The following is an 11,041-nucleotide window of genomic DNA, read 5'->3' as shown; positions in this document are numbered from 1 at the left end:
GCGGTGCTATTCGAGAGGGGAAGTAAGTGTGCGCCTTCAGCTTCTTCAACGGTCAGTTTGTCTACTCTTACTAAGAATTTTGCTGTTTGTTAATATGTCTCTTGAGTTTATATGCTAGGATCATGGATATGATACTTCAATCTTGAGATGCATTGTTGCAATGTTTAGCTCCACGAGATGCATCCATCCAATTCAGATTACTGAATTTTGTTGGGTCGTCAGGTCGTAATTAGAATATAGCCTGAACGACGCTTATTGCGGTTTGGAGTCCTAGCTGTCTGCCCCAAACTTATACGAGTATAGCTGCCTTTCGAAAGTCAGAAACGCAAACACATAAATCACCCAAACAGCTTTCATTTCGTTATTCGTGTTTTGATTCGTATCAAGTACAATAATCTCGAACAGCCTTCCGTTATCACATTGCCTTGGCCATTCTCAGAGACACGATGTAACCTCTGAAAATTCACATTTCTTTTACACACGGTTCACACACTAGAAGATCTTAATGGTAAATGCAGAGGTAATTCGAATTTACATTTATCCACTTCATACTACTTTTGGGCTATGCATGGTAACAGAGCAGGGGATGCAGAGCAATACGATGATCTGTAATCATAACTTGTATGGGACGACAAGCTTGTCGGGATCGAGGGACACGAAAGGAACGGCTTCGGTGGCATCTCCAATTCGTTGATCCTCTTTTCCAACATATCAATCACCTTGCTCATCGAAGGACGGTTTACAGGGTTAGTTTGTATGCACCATAGGCCCACTAAGGTAATCTTTCTCATGGCTTCTTCAAGGTCACAGATGACTTCACAACTTTGTACCTGTTCTGCTATATTGTCATAAATCCAGTTTGGAAAATATACATCACTTGAGCTCTCTGCATTCCCTTTTTCTTTATTTATCCTTCCTCCTACCATTTCCAGGAGCATCATTCCATAGCTATAGACATCTGACTTTGTAGAAACGACTCCAAAACCTCTAGAGAATACTTCTGGAGCAATGAATCCAATGGTACCTCTTGCTTCGGCGACAGAGAGGATGCTATCCTTGAGGTGACAAAGTTTGGCTAAACCGAAATCGGCAATTTTGGGACAAAAATCTTGATCTAGAAGTATATTCTGAGGCTTGATGTCAAAATGGATGATGCGAGTACTACATCCTTGATGCAAATATTCCAATCCACGTGCGATGCCAAGTGCTATTTGCTGTAACTTGTCCCATCCAATAACTAGATCTGAATTCTCTATGTAAATGTACTTCTCCAGTGAACCATTTGCTATATACTCATAAACAAGGGCTCGCTTAGCTCCTTCTAAGCAAAAACCGAGCAGACCGACGATGTTAATATGTGATGTCCTACCAATGCTAATTGCCTCATTTAGGAACTCCCCTCCATTGCCTTTGGAAACTTTTAGGAGCTTCACAGCAACCACACAGCCATCTTGTAAGCTACCCCTAAATACCGTGCCATATCCACCTTCTCCAAGTTTATCCTTGAACGAGCTAGTCATTTGTTTCAGCTCTGAGTACTTGTACCTTTTCAGAGCCAAAGATCCATACCTCCTTAGCATTTCTTCCATGCTCGATTTATTACGAGTCTGCTTTGGGAGGATAAGAAGACTAATCCTTTCCTTCTGTCGGTGCACCCCCCAAACTAGACATGTTAGCAAGCTGATTGTGGCAGCCAGAGAAACTGTAAAAATACGAAAAGTGAGCATCATTTAGTAAAGTTTATAGTACATCACGACATCAGTATATGTATGAGACTGTGTAAGCTATTTCTTTTTGAATGCAGCCATTTAGGAATCTTTCAGTTTCACGTCCTTAAATTAGAAATCTCCATAATTCAGTTAATTTTAGACTTAGCAGTTCGCCTTTAGATAGCATCGTTGCATGGAAGTTTGTGATGAAGTATCCTGTATTTTCTGAGCAGAAGCAATGATAGACATACCTATCAAAATTAACTTCTTGTTGTGCCTGCCATCTGCAGAGAAATTATTATGGTTAGTCAATGTAAGTATCAATCACAAAATAAAAAAACATAAAAATGAACCATGGCAATATAGAATAATTGTGCGAAGCATATGGAGTTAAATCATTAAGACAATCCCAATATAGCTGGCACTTCATTTCATTTCCTTGAATTTCGTCACTTGGCGAACATTGATTCATTACAAATCATATATGATGAAAACAAACAGATGGAATCCAGCATATAGCATACTCTGTGCAACAAATAAACCTCGTCCACAACTGGCATCTTTCAATACCTATATCTTTATACATCAGAATTATGTAAAGGCTATTATGTTCTTTGCATTGCATATTAACATATGCGTATGACTATATGTTACCAAATAAAGTACACATAGTGCTACTACTAGCTGCTAATCGTACCTTGTCTTGGAAACTGATCAGGTACCACTGGCCATGATAACAGAAAACCATCCCTGATTAATTGTTCGTAGTCACCTGCGTTCGCCATGTTTGCTGACGCCCCCAGTACTGGCACGAGGGTGGTCTTGCAACCCTCTATGAAGTACTCCCCATAGTCATGAGAAGCATTGTAGGGCCCTCGGCCGAGATGAACAAATGAGTTGTTGCCACAATGCATCGGCACAAGTCCATGTCGCAGCTGCGGTACCACTGGGTTACCGATGCAATCATAGAAGAACAGCAGGTCTCGGTTGGCATGGCTGATATTGAATGGCAGAAAGCCGATTTTGAAGGATGTATTGGTGATCGGAACTTGGCACCTGCTGAAGTCCTCCATTTTGTTGATATCGGCAGTGAGGAAGGTGCGATTCTTGTAGAAGATGTTGAGGATTCCAAACCCGTCGTGGATGGTGCTCCTCAGGAATGGGTTGTTGTTATAGCAGTACACCTGGTAGTCTATCAAACCACATGGCGTCTCCATTCCTTGCTCTTGGACAAGCCAGAATGGATCCGAGATGGTCAGGTTGCCGCAGGCCTTGGGTGGGCAGCTTGCTGTTTCTTGCGCCATGCTCGTTGTTCTTGAGTTTTGTAAAGAAGATGCTAAGATCCATAAGAGCAGACAGGCGCGGAACATCGCAAATAGCTGCAGTAAGGAGGAACAGAGGAGATGGTTCAGTGGAAAGGTAGGTTGCGTGGTTGCCTTACTCTAGTTTTAAACTGGGGCTCAACACAGGTTGCTGTCTTGTTGACTCGGTCTAGACTGAGCAATTTAGTCACCGGATGAGACTGGTCAATAACTGGAATGAACGGTTCAGAAGGTCTTCTTGTGGCCTGGTAACAAGTGGTCAAAACTGGCTCCTTTCCTGGTCAAGTGCCCAGCGATAGCAGCTGCAATCTCGCTCTAAATTGTTGACCGTATGACACAAGTTGTAGCCATGGCAGTGATGATCAAAACTTTAAAGTTCAGTATTAGCTATTTCCTTTTTCTTGGATCATTATTCATAATACTTCGACATGGAGCTAATGATATTTTTTATTCATTTTACAGAACTATAACTAGCCTGTCCTTTTATTTGTGGTATGCATGGGTGGCCATGGACCATGGTTCCAGTAGTCGGCATAGCAAGTACTCCGTATCTAGTAACTGCTCGTATCCAGGATGCATGCAAAGGTATCTCATTCCCCCGACGAAAATTCATTCTACAGAATGCTGATGCAACAATTCTAATTTGCAAGCTACTCCCTCCGTTTCTAAATATAGGATTTTCTAGAGATTTCAATATGGACTACTTACGGATGTATATAGATGTAATTTAGAGTGTTGATTCACTCATTTTCCTCTATGTAGTCCATACTGAAATCTCTAGAAAATCCTATGTAGTCCATATTGAAATTTTTAAAAAGACTTATATTTAGGAATGGAGGGAGTATATACTAGTTTCAAATGGAACCTGTCATGATCATAGGCCCTGGGACTAGCCGGGGTCCACACACATATTTTATATTTAAGTACAGTTGTAGACTTGTAGCGTATCATGATCTCTGTGTTGTTGGGTTAGTGTAGAATATAGCAGAGTCTCTGTAAATTAGACTGAGTGGCTGGACAACAATTGAGACTACCACTGCTGTAATAAAAGAATAGAAGAGGTAAGAGGAAATTATACAAGAAGCACTATGTAAACTGGGCATTTTATCATTATTTGAATTCAGGAAGAACAATATCAATCTACTCCCTCCGTTCCGAATTACTTGTCTTGGATTTGTCTAGATACATCCGTATCTAGACTCATTTTAGTGCTAGATACCTCCGTATCTAGACAAATCTAAGACAAGTAATTTGGAACGGAGGGAGTACTTCCTTGGTCTCCTTTATCATTGCAGTATGAAATCTCTCCTCACATTTCACCAGAGCCACCATGGATTCTGGCCATCTTCCACCCTTTACTCCTGGGATGTTGCATGCAAGGGATTTTTTTTTCCGTGGGTACAATAGAGTGCTGTATTTTTTGTATCCAAGAAGAAACAATATCAATCTACTTCCTAGTCCCCTTCGCCATTCCAGCCTCAAATATCTCTGGTCAACAGTTGAACGGACTCCATTCCAGTCTCAAATGTCTCCGGTCAACACTTGAACAGAGGCGTCTCATTCCCAGGTCCTCCTGGCCATCTTCCACCCTTCACACCTGGCGGTTGCATTATCAGGGAATCGATTTTCTCAGACAACACTGAATTACGACGCGCTTGATTAATTAATTTAAGAATATACTCTTACAGTCCTGCCACTTCCTGCAATTGTTTTAGGAAAATTTGAATTCAGTAAGCTTATCTACTGAAGCTGTAGCTGTAGCACTCCACTAAAAAGAACTTGTTATGCTTTGCCAAGGCTGGTAGAACTAACACTTGCTAAGCTCTTGCTAAGCAACTACGGCTGCTGACAATGACTGCAGAGCCATTGAAAGGTGCCAAAAGAGCTTTCGCATGTCATAGTAATGGAAGTCGAGTTGCTTCTGGGGGGCGATTTGATTATTTAACATCACTTTCTTTGGACTTTGACAATTTGCCACTAGTTAGATTGAAATTGATCTAATGACCCTCTTTTCTTTAGATTTTGATCTTTTGCCATTTTCCACACAAAAACAATACTTGCAAATAATGTTTTAAATAGCGGGCTATGGCATTTAGCGGCGACCCTTAAAAACAGCTACAGCGGGCTATAGCGGAGCTATAGTGGCAAATTGTATATGAAATCATTTAGCGGCAACACCCTCAAACAGCTATAGCGGAGCTATAGCGGGGCTATAGCCGGCTATTTAAAACTATGCTTGCAAATGATTGATGTATTATATATGCACAAAACAGTGGACTGGTTTACCCTTTGTGACTGTTTGACTGAAACAGAGCCCAGCGATTCCCCAAATCGGGATGAATCCAGCTGCCACCGCTCTCTCCTGCATTCCGGCGCCTCGTGTTCGCAGGTATTCTTCCCGCCTCCATGTGCTCAACTGCTGCTCCACGCCTACTGCCTCTTCCGGCGTCTCTTCTTCCGTATCCATGGACGCTTGCACACAAGCACACAACCACAAGCAGCAGCACACAACGTCATAACCTCGTCCGGCGTTCTCTCCTCTAGTCTTCCGGCAGCCTACATCTCAGTGAGGAGGTGGAGGGAACAGCAGCACACAACCACGAACACAGCAGCAGTTGCCCGGGCGGCCACTTTGAGGTAGAGCAGCGCACAAGCACGAGCAGCAGCAGCGGCATCTCACGAGCGCGCGTGCGATGGCCGTCATCCGGGCGCTGGCAAGCGAGGTGAGGAGTGCGGTGCAGGCGTAGGCATCAGGCGCGAGGACGCACGCACGCTCATCAGGCGCGTAGACCTGGACAGTGTCACCGGGGCGGCCGCATTGGGCGAGCGCTAGAATGAGCCAGGTCGGGATGTGGGGCTCGGCGAGGAGCGAGGAGAGGAGGAGCGCACGCCGGCGTCGGCCTCCCGCTCACAATTTGCACCGACATCATCAAATCCTCCTTCCAGACGCACGCGCATCTTGTCGCCGCGGTCCTCCGCTTCTACCCTCCGCCGCTCGCTCTCGCCTTCTTCCGCGCGCTGCCGCTTCCGCACACGGGTCGCTGCCCCGCCGCCCGCTCCCTGCTACGCGACATCAAGGACGAGCAGCAGTAGCGGTTGCGCACGGGGACATGGTGGCCGGCGGCAGAGCACAGTCCACTGGGCGAGAGAAAGGGAATGAAACTGAGCTCCTCTCCTGTTTGTGGTCAGTCTGTAGGGTGGGTATTCTTGTCATTTTACGTGGAACCTACCTGGCAGAGGGCAAAAAAGTCAAAGTTGCAAGTAAGAAGTGGCAACAGATCAATTACAATGTAAGCAGTGGCAAATTATCGATGTGCAAAGTAAGTTGTGGCAAAAAATAAAAAATCCCTCTTCTGGGTGGTGTGCCGGTGGCAGGGTGAGAACAGGAACATGTACTATTTTGGCCACGCTTACTTTTCTCTGAGCCAACACGTTGGGTTATTGCAAGTTGTCAGCAACACCCTGGCAGCACTTATTGAGTACAAATGAGATTGTTCAGCCCATGCACTGTGCAGATGTTTCTCTTGTTTTGAAAGATCAACATTTCTAAAAGAGTTCCAGTCTAAAAATGTGTGCTGTGGCTTCTCTGACCCGTTGCATGGTTCAGACTTTGGAGAAGCCCTGGGAGCAGGAGAAGGCCTTGAAGAAACTCGTTGATGCTCTCAAATACATAGATTTACCCTAACATCAGTTGGAAGGCAACTCTTCGAACCGGTAATTACATTCTTAATTTTGAAATCCTAAATACCAATACAAGGAGGTTTGAACTGTAACCCTGAGAGTAATTACATGTACACTGTCGCTATTGTTTTTGAAAAGTATTGTTTCAGCATGCACAGATGCATATCACGGTGAAGGCATCATAACTTGGACAGATGCATAAGATGAAACTGTTGTTGAGTACACTGGAGAACAGAGGAACGGCCGGGGAGGCATCTCCAATTCACCCATCTTCCTCTCCAACATCTCTATAACCCTGCTCATGGACGGGCGGCTTTCAGGGTTCATCTGTATGCACCACAATCCAACCAAGGTCATCCTTCTTACAATTTCTTCAGTCCCATATTTTTCTTCAGATCCATGCAATTCCCTCGCCAAATTATCCCAAACCCAATGTGGAAAAAATGCTTCACTAGAGCTGTCTGCCTTTCCTTTCTGATCCTTCTTCCCTTCGACCATTTCTAGGAGCATCATCCCATAGCTGTAAACATCCGACTTTGTCGAGACGACTCCGAAACCCCTAGAGAACACTTCTGGTGCGATGAAACCAACCGTCCCTCTCGCTTCCGCCATTGAAAGGACACTGTCCTTGAGGTGGCATAGCTTTGCCAGACCAAAGTCTGCAATCTTGGGACAGAACTCGTCATCTAGAAGGATGTTGTTAGGCTTGATATCGAAATGGATGATGCGGGCGTTGCAACCCTGGTGTAGATACTCTAACCCTCGTGCGATACCGATTGCAATTTTTAGGAACATCTCACATCCAATGGCCTGTTTGGTACTCTCTGAATAAATGTGCTTCTGCAAAGAACCATTGGACATGTACTCGTAGACAAGTGCTCGCTTGGATCCCTCTAAACAGAAACCGAGTAGCTTGACAATGTTAACATGAGAAGTCTGGCCGATACTCATAACTTCATTCAGAAAATCTTCTCCGTTGCCTTTTGATCCTTTCAGTAGCTTCACTGCAACCATTCTGCCATCTTGCAGACTTCCCTTGTATACCACACCATATCCACCTTCTCCTAGCTCATCCTTGAATGATCTTGTTATTTTCTTCAGTTGTGAGTACTTATACCTCTTGAGGGCAAGAGATTCACATTTTCTTAGCATTTCGTCGATGTTTGATGTATTGCTGGCGTAAATTCTGAAGATTGCTGATCTGATATTTTTCTTCTGGCGGTACATCAGACATGCAAGACAGGCAAAAACCAAGCTAGCCGCAGCAGACAGCGAAACTGAAAGTGCAGAAAAGGTACAGTTAGAGGTGAGCAACTGAACATGAAGCAGCTTAAAACATTACGTATACTATAATTCTCCCTCCGATCCATATTAATTTTTGCTGACTTAGTACAAAGGGGGTACTTTAGACAGCAGAACATTATTAGAACGCTTACCTATCAAAGTGAGCTTTCTGTTGTGTTTAGTATCTGCATGAAGATGAACAGATTATCAATATAGTGATGGTATTGCACATTCTGACAGAAAATATGCATCTCATGGCAGGCAGCTTACCACAAGTCGACGGGTGCATGCTACCATCTGAGCAAAGGCACGCGAACGCTGATGTGTTGGCATCGTAGCGGCACCGCCCACCGCTTGCCTTGCAGACATTGCAGTCACCGACGGGCTCCCACTCCAATAGGAACCCGCCCTTTATGAGCTGTCTATAATTGCCCGCCGTCATGCCTGCCGGCTCTGCCCCGAGCACCGGAAATATGGAGGTATCGCAGCTCCCTTCATTCACTGGCGGCTGGCCTGTGCCATAGATTCCCCCGAGGTACACGTACATCCCACTGCTGTTGTCCGTGCAGTTGGTCACCGGGACGGCCCCGGGCGGTGGACGCCTCTCTTTGCAGCTGGAGAGCACGTAGAGCTCCCTGTTCCTGCGGCTGATGCTGAACCTGTCCGTGATGGCAAAGGCCGAGGACACATTGAACATGATGGTGCACGCGCCGTCAGCGGCCAGGAGGACGTGGACGACGATGAGGGAGCGGCTGCCATAGTTGATGTCGAGGACCTTCATGTAGGAGGTGCTCAGGAAAGCACCAGCCGCTGAGTCGGTGCACGTGAGCCGGAACGCCGGCGGGCCGCAGGAGAACCGGTCCTGGCCGGCCAGCCAGAAGGGGTACGCCAAGGTGAGGTTCCCGCATGTCGCCGGCGGGCAGCCCGCATCTTGGGCGGTGCCACTGGCGGCAGCAGCCGGCTGATGCAAGGAGGCCAAGATCGGTAAGATTGGTAGGAGTAGCAACGAGCTGGGATGCATGTCTGAATTTTGGATATTTCGTGTGCAGCAGAGTCCAGAGAGCCTTCAAGAACGTGATGATTTGAGCCTAGAACAGTTCATCCTGGTTTTGCACTCAAATTTGTGGTGTAGTTTGGACTTGTCTTGCCGCGTGCAGCCGGCTAATTTGACTTTGTCATTCCGTGCCAAAAATGTCGCTACCCTGTGTCTACCAGTCTACGTAACACAGGATATTTGTGGAAGGTCAGTCTCTGGTGTTGAATTCTACTTTTCAAGGGTGAACATGTCTCCATGTCTTCTGAATTTCTCTTCCTTTTCTTTCTTTCTTTTTGACTGAACTTTTTGCTGAGCAGCCATTTGATGCCCGATGTCCTTGGGTTACGATGGATTTGTGCGGGAATTTGGAAAAATCACTTTCATTTTCTGCCGGAAACAGTGATAAATCTCTGGACTCCAACCCCTTGAGTTTTCAGCTTTGGTCTCGAGACTTTGTGGTTCAGTAATTTTTTTTAGATAGTTAACTACTCATGCCAAGCAGTGTTCAGTACTTCCATTTGACAACATGTATTGCTAATTCTTCTTTGGGGTTGTCGTTTTAACTTTTTGCTTCATACGAGAGCAGGTCAAATTATGCAGTTTATGAGTACAGCCGCTAGGTGGCCCAGTCATGAAAGTTATTAGGTGTATCCTGGAAGAATGAATAGTGAATCTTCATCGACAGCATATTTTAGATTGTCTGTTCGATAGTCCATATGGTTTGTGAAAGAAGTGCCATCAGATGAACTTAAAGGTAGGTCTGATATGCAAGTTACTTCCAGAGTGTGCGATTTTTGTCGCGACAGGAGGAGACTGCAGCTGTGCGGGAGTTCACGGGGCAGTCGGTCTTGGCAGCAGCCTTACGGTGCGGTTGGGCTCGGCCTCATCCTGGTGAATGTCACCGTTGGTGGTCCATCCATTCCTCGTCTCCACCAGGTGAAGGCTGAGGCGGAGCAGGCAATGTTGCACCTAGCGACAAGGCGGGTACTCCGTCGAGGAGGAGCTGCTACAGTAGAAGGGTATCCCTATGTACTCGTTGCTCATGTTATAGTGCAGTTAATCACCATGTCCACCTTCTCCTAGTTCATTTTTGAATAATCTCGTTATTCTCTTCAGTTGTGAGTACTCATACCTCTTCAGGGCAAGAGGTTCACATTTCCCTAGCATTTTGTCGATATTTGACGTATTGCGATAGTAAATTCTGAAGATTGCTGATCTAATATTTTTCTTCTGACGGTACATCAGACATGCAACACAGGTGAAAACCAAGCTAGCCGCAGCAGAAGAGAGGAACTGAACATGAAGCAGCTTGAAACATTTAGAGACATACGCTGTAATACTTGACTAGACAGCAAAACATTATTACAATGCTTAGTATCTACATAGTGATGCTGTTGCATATTCTGATAGAGTTCTGCTTAGAGCTCCCTGTTCCTGCGGCTGATGCTGAGCATGTCTGTGATGGCGAAGGCTGAGGACTCGTCAAACATGACGGTGCATGCAGCACGCCGCATCGGGGGCCAGGAGGGTGTGGACGACGACGAGGGAGCGGCTGCCATAGTCGATGTTAGGGACCTTCATGTAGGAGGGGCTCAGGAAAACACCAGCTGCGGAGTCGGTGCACGTGAGCTGGAACGCTGGCGGGCCGCAGGAGAAGCTGTCCTGGCCGGTCATCCAGAAGGGGTACGCCAAGGTGAGGTTTCCGCACGTCGCTGGCGAGCAATTCGCGTCTTGGGCGATACCATTGGGGGCGGCTGTCAGTTGATGCAAGGTGGCCAGGACCGGCAGGAGTAGCAATAAGCTGGGGTGTGTCGCTGAATCTGGATATTTCGTATGGAGTAGGGAGAGCCTTCACGAACCTGGTGATTTGAGGCTCGTTCCTGGTTGCACGCAAAGGTTGGCAAATTTGTGCTACAGTTTGGACATGCCTCGCCGCGTGCAGCCGGTTAATTTGACTTCAGAATTCACCCTGTGTGTACGTAACACAGGAATACTTGGTGGAAGGTCTG

General features: G+C 46.0%; 2 protein-coding genes across 2 annotated transcripts; both read right to left on the bottom strand.

Annotated features, from left to right (window-relative positions):
- Positions 1 to 353: 353 nt before the first annotated feature.
- LOC125542466 (LEAF RUST 10 DISEASE-RESISTANCE LOCUS RECEPTOR-LIKE PROTEIN KINASE-like 2.4) lies at positions 354 to 3,610 on the bottom strand. Its single transcript, XM_087546106.1, has 3 exons — positions 2,407 to 3,610; positions 1,961 to 1,993; positions 354 to 1,702 (listed from the first exon to the last, which is right to left on the bottom strand). Exons 1-3 carry the CDS (start codon positions 3,077 to 3,079, stop codon positions 552 to 554), a joined length of 1,857 nt encoding a protein of 618 aa, XP_087402232.1. The 5' UTR covers positions 3,080 to 3,610; the 3' UTR covers positions 354 to 551.
- A 2,838-nt stretch (positions 3,611 to 6,448) lies between these two features.
- LOC125547728 (LEAF RUST 10 DISEASE-RESISTANCE LOCUS RECEPTOR-LIKE PROTEIN KINASE-like 2.1) lies at positions 6,449 to 9,228 on the bottom strand. The gene is made up of 3 exons (XM_087546104.1): positions 8,267 to 9,228; positions 8,149 to 8,181; positions 6,449 to 7,989 (listed from the first exon to the last, which is right to left on the bottom strand). Exons 1-3 carry the CDS (start codon positions 9,015 to 9,017, stop codon positions 6,878 to 6,880), a joined length of 1,896 nt encoding a protein of 631 aa, XP_087402230.1. The 5' UTR covers positions 9,018 to 9,228; the 3' UTR covers positions 6,449 to 6,877.
- Positions 9,229 to 11,041: the final 1,813 nt, after the last annotated feature.

Source organism: Triticum urartu, chromosome 3A, assembly GCF_056163025.1.
Source record: "Triticum urartu cultivar PI428250 chromosome 3A, HENAU_Tu73, whole genome shotgun sequence".
Taxonomy (NCBI): Eukaryota; Viridiplantae; Streptophyta; class Magnoliopsida; order Poales; family Poaceae; genus Triticum; species Triticum urartu.
The sequence above is the reverse complement of the archived record's forward strand: the minus strand, read 5'-3'. Positions and strand labels throughout refer to the sequence as shown.

Excerpts from the sequence above, each read along its gene's own strand:
- LOC125547728 (XM_087546104.1), bottom strand. The coding sequence starts at position 9,017 with ATGCATCCCAGCTCGTTGCTACTCCTACCAATCTTACCGATCTTGGCC. Across the intron at positions 8,182-8,266 it reads CATGCACCCGTCGACTTGTG|ATACTAAACACAACAGAAAG; the intron begins GTAAGCTGCCTG and ends ATCTTCATGCAG. Across the intron at positions 7,990-8,148 it reads CAGAAAGCTCACTTTGATAG|TTTCGCTGTCTGCTGCGGCT; the intron begins GTAAGCGTTCTA and ends CTGCACTTTCAG.
- LOC125542466 (XM_087546106.1), bottom strand. The coding sequence starts at position 3,079 with ATGTTCCGCGCCTGTCTGCTCTTATGGATCTTAGCATCTTCTTTACAA. Across the intron at positions 1,994-2,406 it reads TGATCAGTTTCCAAGACAAG|ATGGCAGGCACAACAAGAAG; the intron begins GTACGATTAGCA and ends ATTTCTCTGCAG. Across the intron at positions 1,703-1,960 it reads CAAGAAGTTAATTTTGATAG|TTTCTCTGGCTGCCACAATC; the intron begins GTATGTCTATCA and ends GTATTTTTACAG.